This window comes from Lytechinus pictus, chromosome 16, assembly GCF_037042905.1.
Source record: "Lytechinus pictus isolate F3 Inbred chromosome 16, Lp3.0, whole genome shotgun sequence".
NCBI lineage: Eukaryota > Metazoa > Echinodermata > Echinoidea > Temnopleuroida > Toxopneustidae > Lytechinus > Lytechinus pictus.
The window spans coordinates 2,131,833-2,151,297 of record NC_087260.1 but is presented as its reverse complement, the minus strand read 5'-3'; the positions used below and the strand labels follow the sequence as shown (position 1 = coordinate 2,151,297).

The following is a 19,465-nucleotide window of genomic DNA, read 5'->3' as shown; positions in this document are numbered from 1 at the left end:
TCTTTCAAAATAGCTCAAAATACACTGAAATGTCAAATTTTCTGTCGAGAATGTATTGTAGAAACATGGATTATGCGGGGAAATACTTTTGAAGTAAGGTTTGAAATTTTATTTCATGAAATTCTGAAGAAGAATTCAAGTGGTCGAGTTGTCCGATTCAGAGCCAACCCTGGACAACTCGACCGGGACGAGTTGTCCAGGGCAGCGGGTCGGGCTGTCCAGGGTCGGGTTGTCCGGTGGTCGGGCTGTCCGGACCCCGGTTATTCTCTCTGAATCAAATAACACAAAGTTCTGCCACTCCGGATTGGAAAGTGTTATACATTTTGTTGGAGAATGCCCAACGTTTAGCACACACAGGAAAACACTTCTAAACTTAATAAAAGAAGACGAGGAACTGCAGTATATTTCTGAGCATTTTTATTTTCAATGATTAATTAATTTAAGATTAAGATAAGAACCTCAACAATTTACCAATGAATTACCATTTCCGTCCTGTTTCTACCTGACGTCGAATTAACAAAATAACAGATTCCTCCAGAAATGACCTCAACCTGCTTGTCTTAAATTTCTTGCATAAGATTCACCTCTCGGTCTACCTTACTATTATTAAGTTACTCTCACGTCAAAGACGCTAATTAAGCCTAATATAATGCAGTAAAGCCAGTATTAAACTGCGGATCTCCGATACAGCGGAGGAAGGATACAGAATGGTGGCTGATAGCGGGTTGTCTGTGTACGAGGAGAAATTCAAAAGAAAAATTAAAAATGTTAAAAAACTCTTTGAAACGGCTGCCAGCTGTCTACGACTACATGCACGTACAGTAGAGGCGAACAGCCAATATGGGAGACTCTCCAATACTAGGGGAGACAATCTCCCACATTGGAGACTGGCTTTGCAAAAGGACAAAAGAAACAACACCAACAAAAGCATGATTTTTTCCACCCAAAATTTTGTCTCACTGAGGTCAGAACAGACAGAAGCTCATTTGTTTTGTGTGTGATTGACAACAAAAATCCTTATCAAAACAAAAGTAGACGGTGAAAAGGGGTAATTTTTCATGAGAAATCTGCTTATCACATTTTTATTTGCCGCCAAGGTAATCCTTTTGCAGCAAATGTAAACAAAGGAAATTGGACTCCAAAACTGGAGACTGTCTCTGAAATTGGATACCCAAATTCTTTACAAAGTCTCTGGATATTGGAGATAATCTCCACATTGGAGACAGTCTCCAAATCCAATATTGGCCGTGCGCCTCTACTGACGTATGCCCGTTCTATAGGGATGCATACACACTAACACGCAGGCGACCCGTTCCACGGACCCCCGTTTTCATAAACATTTGTAGTTCCGAAGCCTGTTCCGAGGATCCTCCTTTTTACAATAAGCCTGCTCCGGAGCTCCCGTTTTTTGTCTCGCCCGCGGCACATACCCACCAATTTTTTGGTCGAGTACCCCCCTGGGAGATTAATCAATATCTTGAAAAACTGATACAGGTAATATTACCAACAGAAAAAGCGATCCAAAATTACCAGTATGATAATTTTCTTGAAGTAAGGTTTCAATTTGTGAAAATATTGGCAAAACATCGACAAATTTTGTATACCTTTCTTAGACTGCCCTTGGCAGTATAAAAATTCGCTGCAGATTTCAAAACATCGCATGCGCGAAGGTCTCGGCATGCGATGTTTTGAAATCGGCAGCGAAATTTTATGTGTGAGGAACTTCATGTTGGCTCTAAATCACCAATTTTGAGACTGATAGAAGCATGGAAAAGAAGTGAAACTTTGTGTAAAGTAAGAATATTAGTTTTAATTGTTTTTAAAGATCGTGACGTTGCATGAATTTTATATTTTTCCCCCTCAAAATCCCACCTTTGTCACTCGGAATATCAGATCGAATTCACGGACTTGATGTTTGGGCAGGTGGAGCGTAGTGTAGCGGTAGTGAAGTGGAGTGGAGCCTGCACGAACATCTCTCGAGGTAGCCCTTGACATGCTTGAGGACTCCATGATGATGTTTTTTTAATGTTTTGGCATATACTTCTTCATCATGGAGCCTTGACACTCTTTCCATAGATGCATAAGCGAGACCTACACACCCGGATAGATTTCCCTAGGAAATTCATAGATAGAGGGTGAAATCGGTTTGTAGGGGTGAATTTTATTTATCTATGAACCTTCATGCGCCTAATGCGTATAAAGGGATAAAAATAATTTCACTCTAAATTGTAAAAATGAGACGTTTCTTACCAGATCGATTTTGTGTAGATCCCTCAATCCGTTGGTCAACAAAGCAAATACAATAGCCCTGACCCTTGAACCGCTTCGTTATGACGTACATCCGATTAGCGATGCCGTTTTGAAGAACAATTTATAGATAAAAATTATTATCTCACAAATACTAAAATTTAATACGCGATTATAAATTAGTAGTATTACTAATTGTAGTCCATAGACATCCGTTTATTTAGTCAGAAAAAAATATTTTTTTATAATGTGAAGCTTAGACTAGTAAAATTAATTATCATTTCATAATTGCTCAAAACCACTTCCTCTGTCGGTGGTGTCTTGCTAGTATAGTGGTCAGAGATCTTGACTGCAAATCCATTGAGTTGAGTTCTAGTCTCACCGTAGATTAGTCATAGAAGAAAAAGACAAATTGACCATATCATCCTTGATCATTTGGCAATAAAATGATTAGCTTTTGGTGCTATATACAGTATACTTCACAATTATAATTGTAATATTTATGGTCATTACTTTTTATTCACAGGTATATGTAGAATCTAATTGTATGTCTTGACTTCTTTTGTAGGAATAGCATGGACTGATCTTTGACATGCAATTGTGATCAAACTTGCATCTGAACTCAAGTTCATTGAACTGTGTACAAGTTGCCATGGGGGACATTGTTCAGCAGGCACAAATGGCAGGGTAAGCGTTTCTATTTTTACAAGTTTATACAATCCATGTTTTTCATTTGCTCTGAAGGCAATATGGTTGGAATACTTTGTGTGCGGGCACGCCAGGATGAGCGGGGTAATACCTGTAAAGTCCTTGGAGATGTTGTTCCAAAAAGCGCTATATACTGCCATGATGATTATTAATGATTGCATATTTGTAGCCAAAATTGTGATTTTTTTTTCAAAAACAAGTGCACACCTAGTTACAAAGAATGCGTATAGCACTTTCATTTATTTGAATTCAGGATTAAAGGGCATTGAGTATCGTGGATTAGATGCCTTGCTCACGGGTGTAGGTACCGAGGCCAAGGATCGAACTCTGGATTTTTGGGGGTACAGTCAGGCGCCTTAGACCAAAAAATTGTGATTTGTTGCCGATCTTTCATACAAAATGTTCTTGCAACAAAGGTGTTGTATTTTTTTTCTCCATTTTGGGGATTACTTTTCACAACCTACTGCCTAAATCTGCAATACTGGAAAAGCTTTAAAGGGGAATCCAGCCTTGGCCATAAAATGTTGTGTTGGGAAGGAGAAAAATAAATTAAACAGAATGGTGAAAGTTTGAAAGAAATCGGACAAGCAATAAGAAAATTATAGCTGCATTAAAATTGAGATCACTATTGATATGTAGATTTCAAATTGGCAACTGGGTAAGTAAATTATGACAAGGGGCAAGGACAACTTTCCCATAGGCCATGTACTTTATTATCAGGGATTTGTGGTTTTCTCCTTAGTACCCATTCCCCTGGGGCAGTAATCTACATATAACCCAGGTAGTATATTGTTTTATGTCCTCATGAAAGAAAAATATAATTTGAAATAAAACTTTGGGGGAAAATGACATTTTAGCCATAATATGTATTGGAGTACATGGAAGAGTAGTCCTTGCCTTACATCACTATGACATCCCATATGCGGCCAATTTGAAGTCACCATGGTATAGCGATTACCAATATTTACAACTTTTGAAAATTCATAATTTTCTTGTTGTTTGACCAATATTGTTCAAACTTTCACCTATCAACTTGTCTGATTTTTCTTTTCCTTATAAAAACATGTTTTTATTTGGGTTGGATTCCCCTTTAACATTGCAATGAATGAGGATATTCACAACCTACTGCCTAAATCTGCAATACTGGAGAAGCTTTAACATTGCAATAAATGAGGATTTTTCAGGGCGGTTTTTTTTCCAGGGCTTTTTTGAGCATTTTGGGTGAAATCCCCTGGGCCCTTTTGTAAATTTACCCTGATCTTCCGAGAGCAGGGTCCCGTAACACAAAGGTTATCAATCGATCATACCCTTGATTTTCACAATTGATTGTACACTGTGGTCAATGCAATTGATCTTAAAGGCATTGTACTATGATGATGATTGCTAAGCCTTGCGTTACCAGCTCCTGGATAGGATACTCTTCGTTTAACTTGCTCGGGAGCCATAGCAAAATTAAGTTCCAATGAAAGGACCTGCAGTCAACTGGGGTTGACAACAGTTTTGCTAGGATGCAAGTCGTGTCTAGGCTGGTGGTTGTGTCTCAGAGAAGACACCTTGGTAACCTTTTCTGAGCATTTTGTATAAAAGTTATAAAACCATTGCATTTGATTGGCTTTTTCACATTGTTACCATTGGATAGCAAAGTTACCATTAAAGTGACTTTTTTATGCAACTGGGGCTTGTCTGTAAATGGGTTGAAATGGGAAATAATTGTCTGATATTTTGTCTTTTTTTTCACCAGCCTCTTTGATGGATCGCTGTCATCCTGCCAGGCAGAGCTACAGGAGTTAATGCGCCAGATTGACATTATGGTCAACAACAAGAGACTGGAGTGGGAGGCTAGCATCAAAGCCACAGAAGCCCAGGTTAGGCAGAGAGATGAAGAAATAGTCACCATCAAAATGGCCCTGGATGCAAAAACAGCAGAGGTGAGACCAGAATTTATTACCTTTAAGGGAAGTTGATTTGTGTAATAATGATAATAATATTCAACTTCTCCCTTCATTCCTGGGGAAAGTTGATGTTTTTGGGCAGTATTCCTCATTTAAATTTTTTGTTTTGAAATGTTATTTCTTTATGCTCCTTTTAATATGATATTTCTATGTGTATATAAAAATTGTCATCATATTTAGCACTTCTCTATACATTTCTTTTTTTATCTGAATTGGAAAAAAAATAATGAATTGATTTTTATTGATATTTCAGCCAGCCATCATGTGAGGTGATCATAATGCTTGGCAAACAATGACTTTCATGTCCTGGGGCCATTTCATAAAGCTGTTCATAATTTAAGAGTGACTTTAAGAACGACTGGTGATCCTTGTTGAAATGATATTCACCATTAAATGATCATTGGGGATTATTTAGCAAGTAAGAAAGATTCACAAGTTTTTCTTAAAGTCGCTCTTAACTTTATATGAACAACTTTATGAAACGGCCCCTAGGTATTCCTGAGTGAAGAATGACAAATGTACATATAGTTTGATATATTGTTTGGTAAATGGTAACATTACTATTGCCCTCTTGCTATATCTCTCAAGGCACTATATAAAGTACTTGAGTGACAGAATTACTGATTAAATGCCTGACTGACTAAATGAATGGCTGGCAGACTAAATTACTGATTAAATGGATTGAAAAAGACAAATAAGTGAATATAATAAAAGATATAAATGTGACTTACATGTATTTTGGTTTTGTTTCTCCGTGCCATACCAATCCATTAAATGACTTACTACCTTTACAAATGACCGGGTGACTGACTGAATTACAGATTAAGTTGATTGGATTTAAAATGAATACAAAAGATAATATGAATGCAATGTTGGTTCTATTTCTCCCTGCCAGACCAATCGATTGACCCATGAGCTTGGCGGAATGGAAAGGACTCAGAAAGAGTTGGTCACAAAGTATGAGCAGCAGGTTGATCAGCTCAGAAGAGAAGTAAGCAATGTTTTCATATTTCTCTTTACAGTATTTTTGATGAAAATTTATTCAGATTTGCCAGCCATTATATTTTAATTGTGATGATAATGTTTTTTTTTCAAAGAATGTCTTTTGTATTAATATTGTGGTTGGTACTTTGATCTAGATTTATAGAACAGTCTTTATTTTTATCATCGAATTAATACGCCAAAGGATGTTTGACCAGGCCTTGAAATAAACATTGTCAAAACTTGGTTTTGATGTTTAACATAGGCATAAGAATAGAAAAATGTAGAAAAAATAAATGTACTCTCCAAGTGAATTGTCATTACTGCAGCCACAGGCAACACATCCTAATGCCTATAATTATAAAACCAGAGGATTAGATATTTTTCAAGATAAGTTTAAAGAAAAATTGCAGATTTAGAGAGCAGAAACTAAAATACGATCAAATGTCATCAGTACACGTCGCGTCGACTGCTAGCATAGGTATGGTTGTATCCAGGCCTCCCATGACTCTTCAGGTACCGGTATGACTCTTTGTGATAAAGTAGATAGCCATTTAATTAATTCACTAGACCAAGACTTTGTTTCGTGATCTTCTTCTCAATTTAGAACCGGTACAACATGTAAGTGGCATATTTGCTCCAAGCCAATTTTATAAACACATGTCAAGATGTCACTAGCCTGTTACATACCATTGATAATACATATAGATTTTAAGAAGCTGTGACCAGACCTTGACTAAACGTGACAAGTTATCTCCTTTTCTCATTTTCAGATGGTTGCTCTGCAGAAAAGTTATGAGAAGCTTCAGCGTCACCATGGCAAACAGAATGACAGCGTGGAAAAGGTTAAAGAGGAGTCGGAGATCAAGCTGAGGAAAGTGAGGGTTGACCTTAGGATGGCTGAAAGCAAGATAGAGGTATGTGATCACAAAAGTGAACTGAATGATAGTGGAAAAGGGTTAAAAGATAGAATGAGAGCCAAAGATCAAGCTCAGGAACGAGCTCTAGGGTTGATCTGAGGATGGGTGAAAGCGAGATAGAGGTATGTGATCACGATGGTGAACAAATTGGTAGTGGAAAAGGGTCAAAGGTCAGAGGTCGAATTGATGAAAACTTAGTTAATCCAACGTTGGCTGATTTGATGTTATGATTGAGCAGAATCTGAAAAAGGGTTACATGATCAGGAATTTTCTGGAGTGAGGTCGGAGTGCGGCAGCAGTAGTGGCAGAGTGAATTCACCAAAAAATATGGACAGTTTGTTTTCTTCAAAGGTATAGATGCAAAGTTTGCAGAATCAAAATAACTTCTATGAAGTCAGGGTATCAGTTTTGATTCGTCACCACTCTACCGTGGTAGCTGATGATATTGTTTGTGGGTACAACAAATTCAAGATTCAATATTCAAGATGGTTCTTTCCTGTCTTCCAGGGATATTCTTTTCCAAGGTCTGTACCTCCACAAGCAATGCCTGATCATCTACATGTAATGTCACTTTGTTTTGAAAGATGGGATCTGTATTGGTTCCATGACATTTGCTCCAGCGACAATTGCTCTGCTGCAAATTCCACACATTAATGGAATGACCAACTTCAACCTTGGAGTTAACACTATACCCTATCATAAACCTAGCACTAAACCTGACATAAAACCTTATTGCAACCCTAACCCTAGACAAAATAAAACCCGGAACAAATGTTGCTGGAGAAAATGTTGTGTCACCTCTGTATTTAGGGCAAGGAATGTCTTGAGCTTGATGTTGTTCAACGTTTTATTCCTGTTAGGATTTTGAAAGCCAGGCACGTCAATGGGATGTTCAGAGACTAGCATACAAGAAGCAAGTGGGAGGATTGGAAGAACAGAGAAAGAAACTGGCAGAGAAATGCCAGACTTATCAGGTGAGCTATCTTTACTAGTCTATAGATTGTACAGTCTGTCTAAGAAAAAAAAATAAACTGAGTATTATTGATGACATTTGATTAATTATAACTGATAGGTTCAATGTTTGAATAAACTACTTAACGCATGCAGGATACAAATTTTGTGAAATGTAATGTACTATTTCTCTATTAAATTAATTGACAATTTCTTAGTGGGAGAAAAGCCAGAACAAATGTTAGCAATCAAAGTATATTATTTCTAACCATCGATAGATCCTTAATTTTTTTCCTTTGTTTTGCAATGAAGCAAGATGCCACAGCCTACAAACACCAGCTAGCAAAGCGTCAACAAGCTCTAGACCAGAACGATTTGGACTTCAGGGCCCGGATTGTCCACATCGAAGGGCAACTACAGAGGGCTCAAGATACCTTAGATGGAAAGAACAGCGCCATCCAGCGGCTCGAGGAACTGTTGGAAGATGCAGGGAAGACAAAGAAAATGGTGGAAGATGATAATCATCAATTATTAGAGGATATTGGAAGGAAAGAACATCAAAGACAGGTCATTATGATCAAATGCTATAAACATGCCACCCCAAAACCAACAATAAGTTGCCCAAAACAAATTTCAAGAGTTTTATTCAGTTGGGGATAAAAAACACATTCTAAGCTTTGAAAGATATGTAACTTGTTGACGTTGATCAACGATAACCCACACAAGTTCTTGATAAAATGCACCAGAAACTCAGTTAGAGCTTACATAAAGGTGAAAACAATGTTTGAAGGTGGATGTTCAATAAGCATGAGATGTTCACACTGTGCAAGTTCTGGTGAAACTTCCAACAGTCCACAAAAACTGGTGTCAAAGAAACTCTTTTATCTTGTCTATTCAACTTTACAACTTAGGATTTTTATTCTAGGAAGAAGAGGAATTACTCTTTCAGATAGGCTAACTTTTTAATTTTTGCTTCTTGATGACCAAGTTACTTTTACAGAGAACCTTCTCTGCCAACTTATTGTTTGTTTTTTTTGAGTGGCTGGTCACATATTCAGGATTTTTGTCGCAAAGTACTACAGTGCAAAAAAGGTGTGCAATAAAAATTGACATTGCACACTGCAGCGACCAGAGATATATCGTAACAGAGTATAAGAGCAACAAAAACGTGCTGTAAAACCCTATAAAGGCTGTGTTTCAGTGACACCATTTTATAAAACAAATAATGCACTTGCCCTGTCATGTGTAAAAGTAAATGGCATGAATGCTTGGTTTCTTTAGCTGGGGCATACTGAGTACTCTTTAAAATACTGGTGCACGATACAACACCTATCCAACAGGCTACGGAATGGTTTTGAAATGGGGTTGGCTGACCATGCATGAATTCATTATCAGATAATTTTTATGTTTTTTGCACATTGAGTTGAGGGGCTGAAGCTGCCCCCTCTTGTTCCCTGGCCCCTATCTAAAGAAACCTTGTGCGTACCTTGTGTGTCCACTCATGCACTCAGACGTGTACGTTATATATACAGTATATCTGTATATTTATACAAACAGAATGCTCCGGTTTGTTTGGCAGATAATAAATCACATGATTTTTCAGCTCTGATCCATAGATGCTTTTCCTATGCATTTAAAATATCATGTACTAATGATCATTGCCTCCTATTTAGTTCTTATGTTTGTAACTATTTTATAACAGATGTTAGAGTCCGAGGTCAGCTCTCTGCAGAAGCAACTAGAGTCTAAAGAGGGCACCCTGCGCTCAATTCAGATAGAGACAAAGGATCAGATGGCTGCACTTGAGAGCAAGATCCATTCAAGAGAAGCCAAGTTGAGGTATGGTTCATCTACACCCAATGCGACTACTTTCCGTTTGGTTTTCATTCCACATCGTCTAATTGCCTTTTAGCCATAAATGATTTAACAGTTTTTCTTATTTCCTGGTAATTATTCCTGGTAATAATTCCATTTTGTCTGATATTCACTAAGTGTGTAAAGGCCACCGCACACCTTATGACTGGTCCACGTTCCTATTTTGGTATAAATCGCATTTTGCTCATTTTCTGAAAATGTGAATGAAAGGTATCTTTATATTTGAGGTTCAAATTAACTGTAAGAATACTATAAATGTAAAATTTTCAATGAAAGCCTTTATTTTTTAGTAAAGGCCAAAATAGTTTTAAATTGCAGCCAATTGTACGATTGCTATGATTGCATCATAACGACCAGATATTAAATGATTGATTGATGTCTCAATATTATCATCACATTCCACTACTCTCTATTCCAAAATCGGGTTGCAGACCAATCGTAAGGTGTGTGGTGGCCTTACCCCCAACTTGCCGGGGGGGGGGGGGGGGCCTTTTCAGCCTCCTAACTCGATATTTTTTGCAATATATCCGCTGTGCGAAAATTGGATCGCGCCACTCGCTGACTTTTTTAAACTTTTATTAAAGTCTCGCACAGCATTTGAGACCAAATTTGTGACGCCCGGGCCTGCGGTTTCAAAATTACGCAACATTATGTAATTGCATGTCAGACTATAATTGCTCAAAAACATTCATATCATGGTCCATGGACAAAGTCAATACAAAATCAGTTTCATCTGAAATTCGTAGATGAGTGATTATTCTCACTTTTATTGACAACAGTCATTTATTTGATGCTGTTTATGACTGAAATAATGAAATTTGCCGAAAAAAAACCAATAAAAATAAAAAGATTAAAAAAAACAGAAATATATTAGAAATAAAAAACAATGAAATAACAAAGAAAATGATTTTTTACCAGAATATTTTCCGTTACAGTTGTTCGGAATGCCATAAAGAATATTTTCACCAACAATTAGCTTTCTAGGAGCTCTATTTAAAGAATTGGAGCAAAAAGTATGACTTCATGTATAAATTGGCATAATTAATTCAGATACAAAAATCTAGATGAATTTTGTGCAATTTACCTTTGCAAAGGCATAGATTATGTCTTTATCTACCTTTGTACAAATTTTCATTGCTGAAAACTGACAGCACTTATAATCACTAACACAGAAAAGCATATGTGGGCTGGTATATTAATATTGCTTTAAAAATTCCTGGTATTTGATGGAATTCTATGTTTATTTTGCTCACTTCTCAGCATTTACACATTTTCTTTTGGAACCATTTAGCTCATATTTTTTATTTATACTAGTGGTGGGCTATAGAATGGTGATGTTTCAGATCACAGAGAGGACCAGCTCCAGAGATGCAGCTTGTGCTCCTGAGTATTTCGACATCTTTTTCAGAAAAATCGGTCTAACATTGAGGGGGTCCTGCCCCCCAAAAAACAATTTGGGGCAAAAAGGTTGTTGACCCCCACCCATTTTTGTTGAAATTATATATCTCGGCTTCTGCATAAGTAATTTTGATGATTTTTGTGTTAATATCTGTTATTTTGGATATGGAGTTAATTTTTAACAATAAAAAGATGTATAAATGCTGTCTTTGTACTTAAAATTGAACCCTTACTGAATTTGATGGATTTCATCACTATGTGAGGCAAGAGATTTTTGACCGCGCCGCTCAGGGACTTTTACTTTTAAGCCTTGCTTATCTTCTGACACCAAATTTGCAATAACCGGGTATATGGTTTCAAAATTACGAAACATTATGTTAGTTACATGAAAAAAAAAAATGTGATTCTGTGTACAGTCAATGCAAATAGTTTTTTTAACCAATTTGCACTGACTTTGTACACAAAATTATGTTTTTGAGCAATTTTGGGTCCGTCATGTCACTTACAAAATGTTGCGTAATTTCAGAATCACTTACCCGGGCATTGCAAATTTGGTCTCAGAAGATGTGCAAGGCTTGAACGTAAAAAGTTAATGAGCAGCGCGGTCAAAAAATTTATTGCGGTTGCGTAGTGACGAAACTTGTCAAGGAGGTCAAAAAAATTGACCCCCTCCCAAATTATTGGGTTAAATTTTATTTGGTTAAAAGTACAAATACAGGATTTATACATCTTTTTATTGTTAAAAATGAACTCCTTGTCCAACATAACAGAAATTGACGCAAAAATCGTTGAAATGGCTTTTGCAGAAGCCGAGATATACAATTTTGACAAAAATAGATGGGGGTCAACAATCTTTTGCCCCAAATCATTTTTCAGGCGGCACCCCCTCAATGTTTGACCGATTTTTCGGAAAAAGTACTGAGTAGTCAAAATGCGCAGGAGCACAAACTGCATCTATATGGCTGGTCCTCTTCGTGATTTCAAACATTGCATTTTTTTTCACCCTGTATAGCCCACCACTATTTATATGTACGAACGATTGGGTGGTCTTTTTGTTGGATTCGTTTTGAGATCGTGTCCACAACTGGCATTTCTCTTTAACCCTCAGAGAGGGAAAAAGTGGTTGACCCTCAAGCATGGAATATGAAATGCACAAATTGAATTTTATTTTATTGGTTCATTTTCCATCCAGGAGCCATGAAGATGAGAGTAGGATGAGGACAATGCAGGCCAGCGAGGAGACGTCTAGACTACGGGCTCAGCTCCAGGACTCACAGAGGAAGATCCAGGACCTGATAGAGTCCGAGGCCAGGCTTAAGATGGAGATCAATAGACTGGAGAACAGGTAAGGGCTTGTTACAGGGATTCTTATTGGATGATGGTCAAACCTTTGTACGATACTAATAAGTATCGATAGTTTTGATTGGCTATTCCATGATGACAACCTGGTGAAAAATGATTGGAATTTAACCTATTAATGGTCACAGTATAATTTGATTTCTCTTCCTGTGTTTGATACCAGGCTGGATAATGTACAGGGTGATAACGCGTCTCTCAACATGGAACTCACAGAGAGGATAGATGAATTAAGAAGACTGGATAATGCAGCACGGCAACAACACCAAGTCAGTCTCAAACAAAAGGTAGGGAATTTTCATGAGAAGAAATTGAAATGCAGTGAAACCTGTGTTTAAGGACCACTCATGAAGAAAGGAAAGTTCGTCTTTATGAGAAGGGGGTCTTTATGGATGGGTTTCTGTAATACAGTGAAACCTACATAATAAAAGTAAATAAATGATATGAAATTGAATGAGAATATAAACTAAATGAAATGAAATTCCTTTGATTGTGGCCAAAGTTGGTGATGAAAGAATTCTCAATCTATTTAAAGGTAAATTCCAGTTCTGGTAACGATCTCAAAATGACTTTTTACAGAATCTAATATAATGACCACCCAAGTGTCTGTTTGTATGAATAAAAATATGTGCCAAAGGATTCTGGAAGAAATTGTGTAATTGCTGAGAAATAAGCAAAATAAGCGCGGATTCGGTCACTTCCGTCGGGTCTTTATTCCAGCAATAATAATACACTGTCCCACGTGTGCCTATCTGTGTTGGCGATCTTCAGTGTGATCGTATTTCAGTTTAGATTTTATGATTTCACAAAGTTCAGTTTATGTAACTGTACCAGATCTAGATCCACGATGATATAGTCATACTTAACCTTGGTTTTACAGACTTTCTCAAGAAATTAGTGTTTTACTGCAACTACTGTAATTTAGCTTTTATTTCCTGGACACAGAACCAGCTGGAGGAAGGCATAGAACGCCATCTTGATGCCGAACTGAAAGGGATGCGACATGAAATTGAATCTCTGACTGGCGCCCTCACGCAACGAAATGCAGTAATGGATACTCTGAGGTCACAGCTCACCGTGACTGAGCAGCGATTGGGAGAAGAAATGGAGAGGAAAGAGAGAGCTTGCAGTGAGCTCCAGGTATGGTTATCCTAAGGTTCATTAGTCAGCAGAAGAGCTGCCGACCATTACGTGTTTGCCATAATTGTTACGTCTTTGCAATCAAATTATGCCCCTAACTTCCCCCCCCCCATAACTTACAAGAATAGTATTTAATAGAAAAAACCCAGCAAACTTGTATTTTATTGGGAATATTGTCTCTATGTCATAAAACTTACACAAGTACGACATAAAATATTAGAATAATGAATAATGCTGTTAGTTTCTAACATTGTTTAGCTTGCAATGCATGTATGTTTCTAAGCGCTGCATATAGTTTTCCGGCTTTAACATGGATGCCCTGATTGGGCGCTGGAGTATTCTTTGAATTCGTTCCTTATGAAGTACCCACTCACTTCACCTGGATGGAGAGTAGCAAATAGATAAGCGCCTTGCCAAAGGGGATCCATGACAGTTGCTCTGGGGACTATTGCTCCGCTATAAATTCCACACACTAATCACATAAAACGCGAATGCTTCAGTGGGATTTAAACTTGGTGGAATTGAAACCCTGGACCTTATGGTTCAAAGTCAAGACTCATCCACTGAGCCACAATACCTCTCTGACTAATATTTGCATTTATTGTTCCTATACCTGTAGATGGCTAATGCAGAACTTGAAGCTTTGCGAGTTGAGAACCGTTCCCTTCAGGAATCTTACAGGCATGTACAGAGAACTATAGGAGGAGAAAGAGAGATGGCAGAAGGACAGTCAAGGGAAGGAACTTTGGGACAGGGACAAAGGGTTCAACACCCAATGACAATCAATCAAGAAGTTAGTAGTCTCTGTATCACCGAAAGGGATTTCCATGACTAGATTTAAGTTAGATTTAAGGAACGTTGGAACAAGGACAAAGGGTTCAGTAGTCATTGACATTTAATGAAGAAGTAAGTAGTCTCTCTTTAGCACCTTAATGGATGTCCATGAAGATTCAAGTCAAATTTAAGGAGCTTTTGGTCCAGGACAGAGGGTTCAACAACCATTGACATTTAATGACGAAGTAAGAAGTCTCTCGGTAGCACCATAAGGGATTTCCATGAAGATTTGTGTCAAATTCAAGGAGCGTTAGAACCAGGACAAAAGGTTCAGTAGTCATAGGCATTTAGTAAAATAAGTAGTCTCCCTTTAGTACCATAAAGGATTTTCATGAAGATTTAAGTCAGATTTAAGGAACATTGGAACTAGGACAAAGGGTCCAACTGCCAATAGCATTTAATCAAGAAGAATGTAGTCTCTCTTTAGCGCCATAAGGGATTCCCATGAAGATTTCAGTAAAATTTAAGGAGCTATGGGACCAAGAGGGTGTTTTATAAAGCTGTTACAAAATAAGTTACAAATGACTTTGCAAAGGACTGGAACATGTTCTTAGGTGCTAAGTCAACTACGTAGGGATATCACATAGCACAAGAAAAGGTCGCCAGTCATTCGTAAAGTCATTTATAACTTGCAAACAGCTTTGTGAAACATCATCCGGGACAGAGGGTTCAAGACCCATTGGCATTTAATCAAGAAGTATATTAAAGGATTTCCACAAGACATGACTCATATGTAAGGAGCATTTGGGCCAAGGGGCTGTGTATGTATTAAGTCACACATGACTTTACGAACGACGGGTGATCCTTTCTTGTGTTCAATGATATATCCCTGAGCAGGTGATTTTGCACCTAATTGTGAACATGCTCCATTTGCTCGTAAAATTGTGTACAAGTTTTTGAAGGGCTGTATGACATACACCCAGGACAAGTTTTGTTATTCCCTTGTCAATACTGTAAGTGTCCTTTTTATTTTGTTGTAAAATCAAGGTTGATGAATATGTGCTACAGAGTCAACTTGCGGCGGTACAGCATCAGCACAAAATGGCCCAGTCCAATAGTCTTCCAGGCAAAGCACTCACTGGCATAGCAGCACATGATAGGAGGTGGTCCAGTCCTAGATCCAGCCCAAGATCTAGTCCAGGAAGAATTAGGCCAGGCCTGGATCAAGCCAGGACTAGACAGTTCATTGGCCCTCAGGATAGAACAGATCCTGGACCTCTATCCAGTCTGACTGACAATTATGCAAGGTATGCATTCTGTTCAAGTTTCTATACCAATGAATACTGACCACTTTGACAATTAGTAGTGTTTCAAGTTTCAATTGTTTCTCCTAAAGAGATCGACAGATAAAGAATACATAAAACAGACAGTGTTTAAGAATTTACGTAAAATCAATTAAAGAAAGTGAAGAAGACAATGGCCTATGAGGAAAAAACTTTGTAAGAGGCCAACCCATAAAAGTATGTGTACATACTATTACAATTTCATGTCACAATGAAGAAGACAATCAAATTTTTGGTGCCCATCATTCAGCTTTATTAACTTGGCGATTGGATAAAATATCACAGATATCCAACCTTATCTTATGTTGATGGATATGAATCCCTTGTAACACTATTGTAGGATTACACAGCCGCATGTGTTTTTAAAAAGTAATATAATGAAATGAAAATACTTAATGAATTTCAAACTGTACATTATTTGTTTTATGTATGCATCCAGAATGTACCAACAAAACCAGCTAGCAAGCCCTCACAGGAATACCCTAGAGAGAACGGATCACCTAAAAGAAAGTGAGTCCTTTCTCTTTTCTTCTTGATTTTTTTTCTGCAGAAATATTCTTGAAACAGTGATTCCGTCTTTTTAAAGAGAAATTCCAGTAGTTGCAGTAAACACTGATTTCATGAGAAAGTCTGTAAAACCAGGCTTAATTGTCAGTATATCATCGAGGATCTAGATCTGGTACAGTTACATAAACTGAACTTTGTGAAATCTTGAAATCTACGCTGAAAAATGTTCAGACTGAACTTCCCCAACACAGATAAGCGCACGTGGGACAGTGTATAATTATTGTTTTGAGCGTCGGGCCCGACGCTCTACCCGAATCCTGTGCTTATTTGCTAATTTCTCAGCAATTACACAATTTCTTCCAGAATCCTTTGGCACATGCGTTTTATTTATACAAACAGACACTTTGGTGGTCATTTCATTGGATTCTGTAGGAACTCATTTTGATATCGTTACCAAAACTAGAATTTACCTTTAAACAAGGAACAATCACTTTTTCTTTTGTACTTTATTACTTGAAATATCGTTTTTTTTTTCCCCAGTTTGCTGTAATAATGTAAGCAGTGGTTTGATGACTTCTACCTTAGAATATATTTAAAATCCAATACTACGACTTACTTCAATTCAATTTCATTTACATTCTCAATAAAAAGCATGAACAACATACATCAAATACATAAGTAAAACGTCACAACATACAAAAATAATGAGGAAAAAAAAATTCCAAAAACAGATAACTTACATGAAAACAGATATTAATGCATACATTAAAAATAGGGTAGTTATACAAGCAAATTAAGAATGCAAACTTAAAGGTCAAGCCCACCCCAGAAAAATGTCTGTTAGAATAGAGAAAAATCAAAGAAGCACAACACTGAAAATTTCATCAAAATCGGATGTAAAATAAGAAAGTTATAATATTTTGAAATTTCGCTCATTTTTCACATAACAGTTATATGCACAACTCTGGGATATGCAAATGAGAGTCGATGTCCCCGCACTCACTATTTTTTTCTCTTTCGCAGTAAAAGCATCATTTAGGCAGTTATTCTATCACCACTCGTGATTGATATGTTATCCATGGTGATTGGCGATATGATAAAGGCGGCTATTCCTCTAAACCATCCATAATACCTTTATCCTCCTCAGCCCCAGATTCAGAGATGATGCACTCCCTTGAGACCGGCTCCTTGGAATCAGAGGAATCTCCTCTCCCGTCTCCACCCACCTTTGATAGTATCCTCGGTCATGACGATAAGATGGAGGAAGGTAGCTCATCCTTCGAGGTGTCCAGTTTATCAGACTTGGGTCTTATGCCAAAAGATATACGAAACAATGTAAGAATAGTTGTATGTACATTATAATCTGTAAATTGTAACATGGTCTACCAGAGCTGCCAAGTAGTGGGTTTTCATCCTATTCAATATGATTTTTAAGCGGAAAGTGACACTAAATAATAGTCTCCCCTAGAAATGTATACGATTTTTGAAACTTGTAAGAATGGTTATTTTTGGTATGTTTTTCAAAATTTTAAAGGAAGTTACAATTTCAGTCTTGGAAATAAAATGAAAAAAGAATAGGAATTTTCACAGATAAGTTTGGCAGCTCTGGTCTTCTCTCTGTTTGGTCTCTTATCACAAGGTCTAATCTTAGAACACCTGTGTCAAGTGCAGCGCAATATAGATTAGAAGTCATTGTTTGAAATATTAGAAGTCAGGCTTATGATGTACATGTAGGCCTATAATTTTGATCAATGGTACAGTTGAAAGTCCATCGAGTTAATTTTCACTTTTTATTTGTTCTTTTCAGAGGCCGCCATCGAGGGAATCGGTGGGAACACGTTTCCTTAGGGAAGACCAGAAGCACCAGGCAGAACTGGAACAGATTCTCGGTGCACATGTCCAGGATCTGGAACAAAAGACCACGGATGCTTTGGCGAAGCATTCCCAGAGACTAGCACATAGGAACATGGACACTTGATGTGCGATTCTCCAATTGATGAACTAGAAAAGGCGATAATAATATTCTTTGTCGATGAATCCAGCAAATTTGTTCTTAGCCAATGAATCAGATGCAAATATTATAGTTCAGGATCCAGAACAAAAGACCACAGATGCTTTGATGAAACATTCCCAGAGACTAGCACATAGGAACATGGACACCTGATGAGCGATTCTCCAATTGATGGGACTTGGAGATGAAATTCTTCGTCAGTAAATCCGGCAAATTTGTTCTTAGCAAATCAGATGCAAATATTATAGTTCTGGATCTGGAACAAAAGACCACAGTTCCATTTCTCCAACTGATGGGCCAGGAGAGCCTATGATGAATTTTTTTTTGGTCACTGATTTTTGCAACTTAGATAATGTATCAACAGTGATGTTCACGCATTTGGCTTGCCATTGTTTAGTTATTCCCTAAGCATTCCCATCTTATATGTCTTTATGAAGCTGTTCCACGACATTTGCTCTGGCGACAATTGCTCCGCTTATGAATTCTACACACTAATCAAATGACTAACTTCAACCCTTGATGTAACACTATATCCTAAACCTAGCATAAAACCCTACTGCAACCCAACCCTACTCCCTAGAAGAAATAAAGCCTGGAGCAATTGTTACAGGAGTAAATGTTGTGTCACTTTTGAAACATTGACCAGAAAAGACCATTTGTAGAGAATATGATGGTGTAAGTTGAAAGGTTCATCTATACAACTCACTGCATTGAAATGTTGTTTGTGTTATGGACTTTTGTAAATTTGGATTCAACAGAAATGGATTGATGTTAATAGTAATTTCTGTGTGCTTCCTAGTTTGAATTTGAAATATTCATGTACATATAGTACTCTTTTTCATACTAAATATATTTATTGTCACTGTACTGTTATTAAATATTTCTATTAAAAAATTTCAGAAAATGACGCTCTTACTCTTAGTAATTTTGTTTCTTCTTTATGCACTGGGGATCTTTGGACAATTAGTACATGAACAGAAGAACAGCACAAGTCCACAATTGTTCATTTTGAGTAGACAAAAAAGTGAAAGTAAGGATTTTGGTAGGTTTTTCATTTCAATTCAGGCACTTTTTGTTGAAATTTGGGGATATAAATTACATAAATGATGGGCTCATACAGTAACAATATCCTGTGTTAAACTCAATTTGGTCAGAAATTGGACCAAGGTCGTCCTCATATCCGTATGCTTTGTTATTTATAGTGATCACAAGTTTGTGGCTTTGGTTAATTTATGTTTGGGCTGTGCAATAAAAACATCAATTTTGATAGAGTTCCCTCCTCTCTATCACTTCCTATTGCAT

The 19,465-nt window shown here is 37.3% G+C and overlaps 1 protein-coding gene across 1 annotated transcript; it reads left to right on the top strand.

Annotated features, from left to right (window-relative positions):
- The first annotated feature begins 941 nt into the window (after positions 1 to 941).
- On the top strand, positions 942 to 19,067 carry LOC129279017 (centrosomal protein of 63 kDa-like). Its single transcript, XM_064111264.1, has 15 exons — positions 942 to 2,934; positions 4,697 to 4,883; positions 5,803 to 5,898; positions 6,662 to 6,805; positions 7,669 to 7,782; positions 8,072 to 8,326; positions 9,462 to 9,598; positions 12,225 to 12,377; positions 12,555 to 12,675; positions 13,334 to 13,528; positions 14,148 to 14,321; positions 15,350 to 15,609; positions 16,085 to 16,155; positions 17,300 to 17,487; positions 17,960 to 19,067. Exons 1-15 carry the CDS (start codon positions 2,900 to 2,902, stop codon positions 18,128 to 18,130), a joined length of 2,301 nt encoding a protein of 766 aa, XP_063967334.1. The 5' UTR covers positions 942 to 2,899; the 3' UTR covers positions 18,131 to 19,067.
- Positions 19,068 to 19,465: the final 398 nt, after the last annotated feature.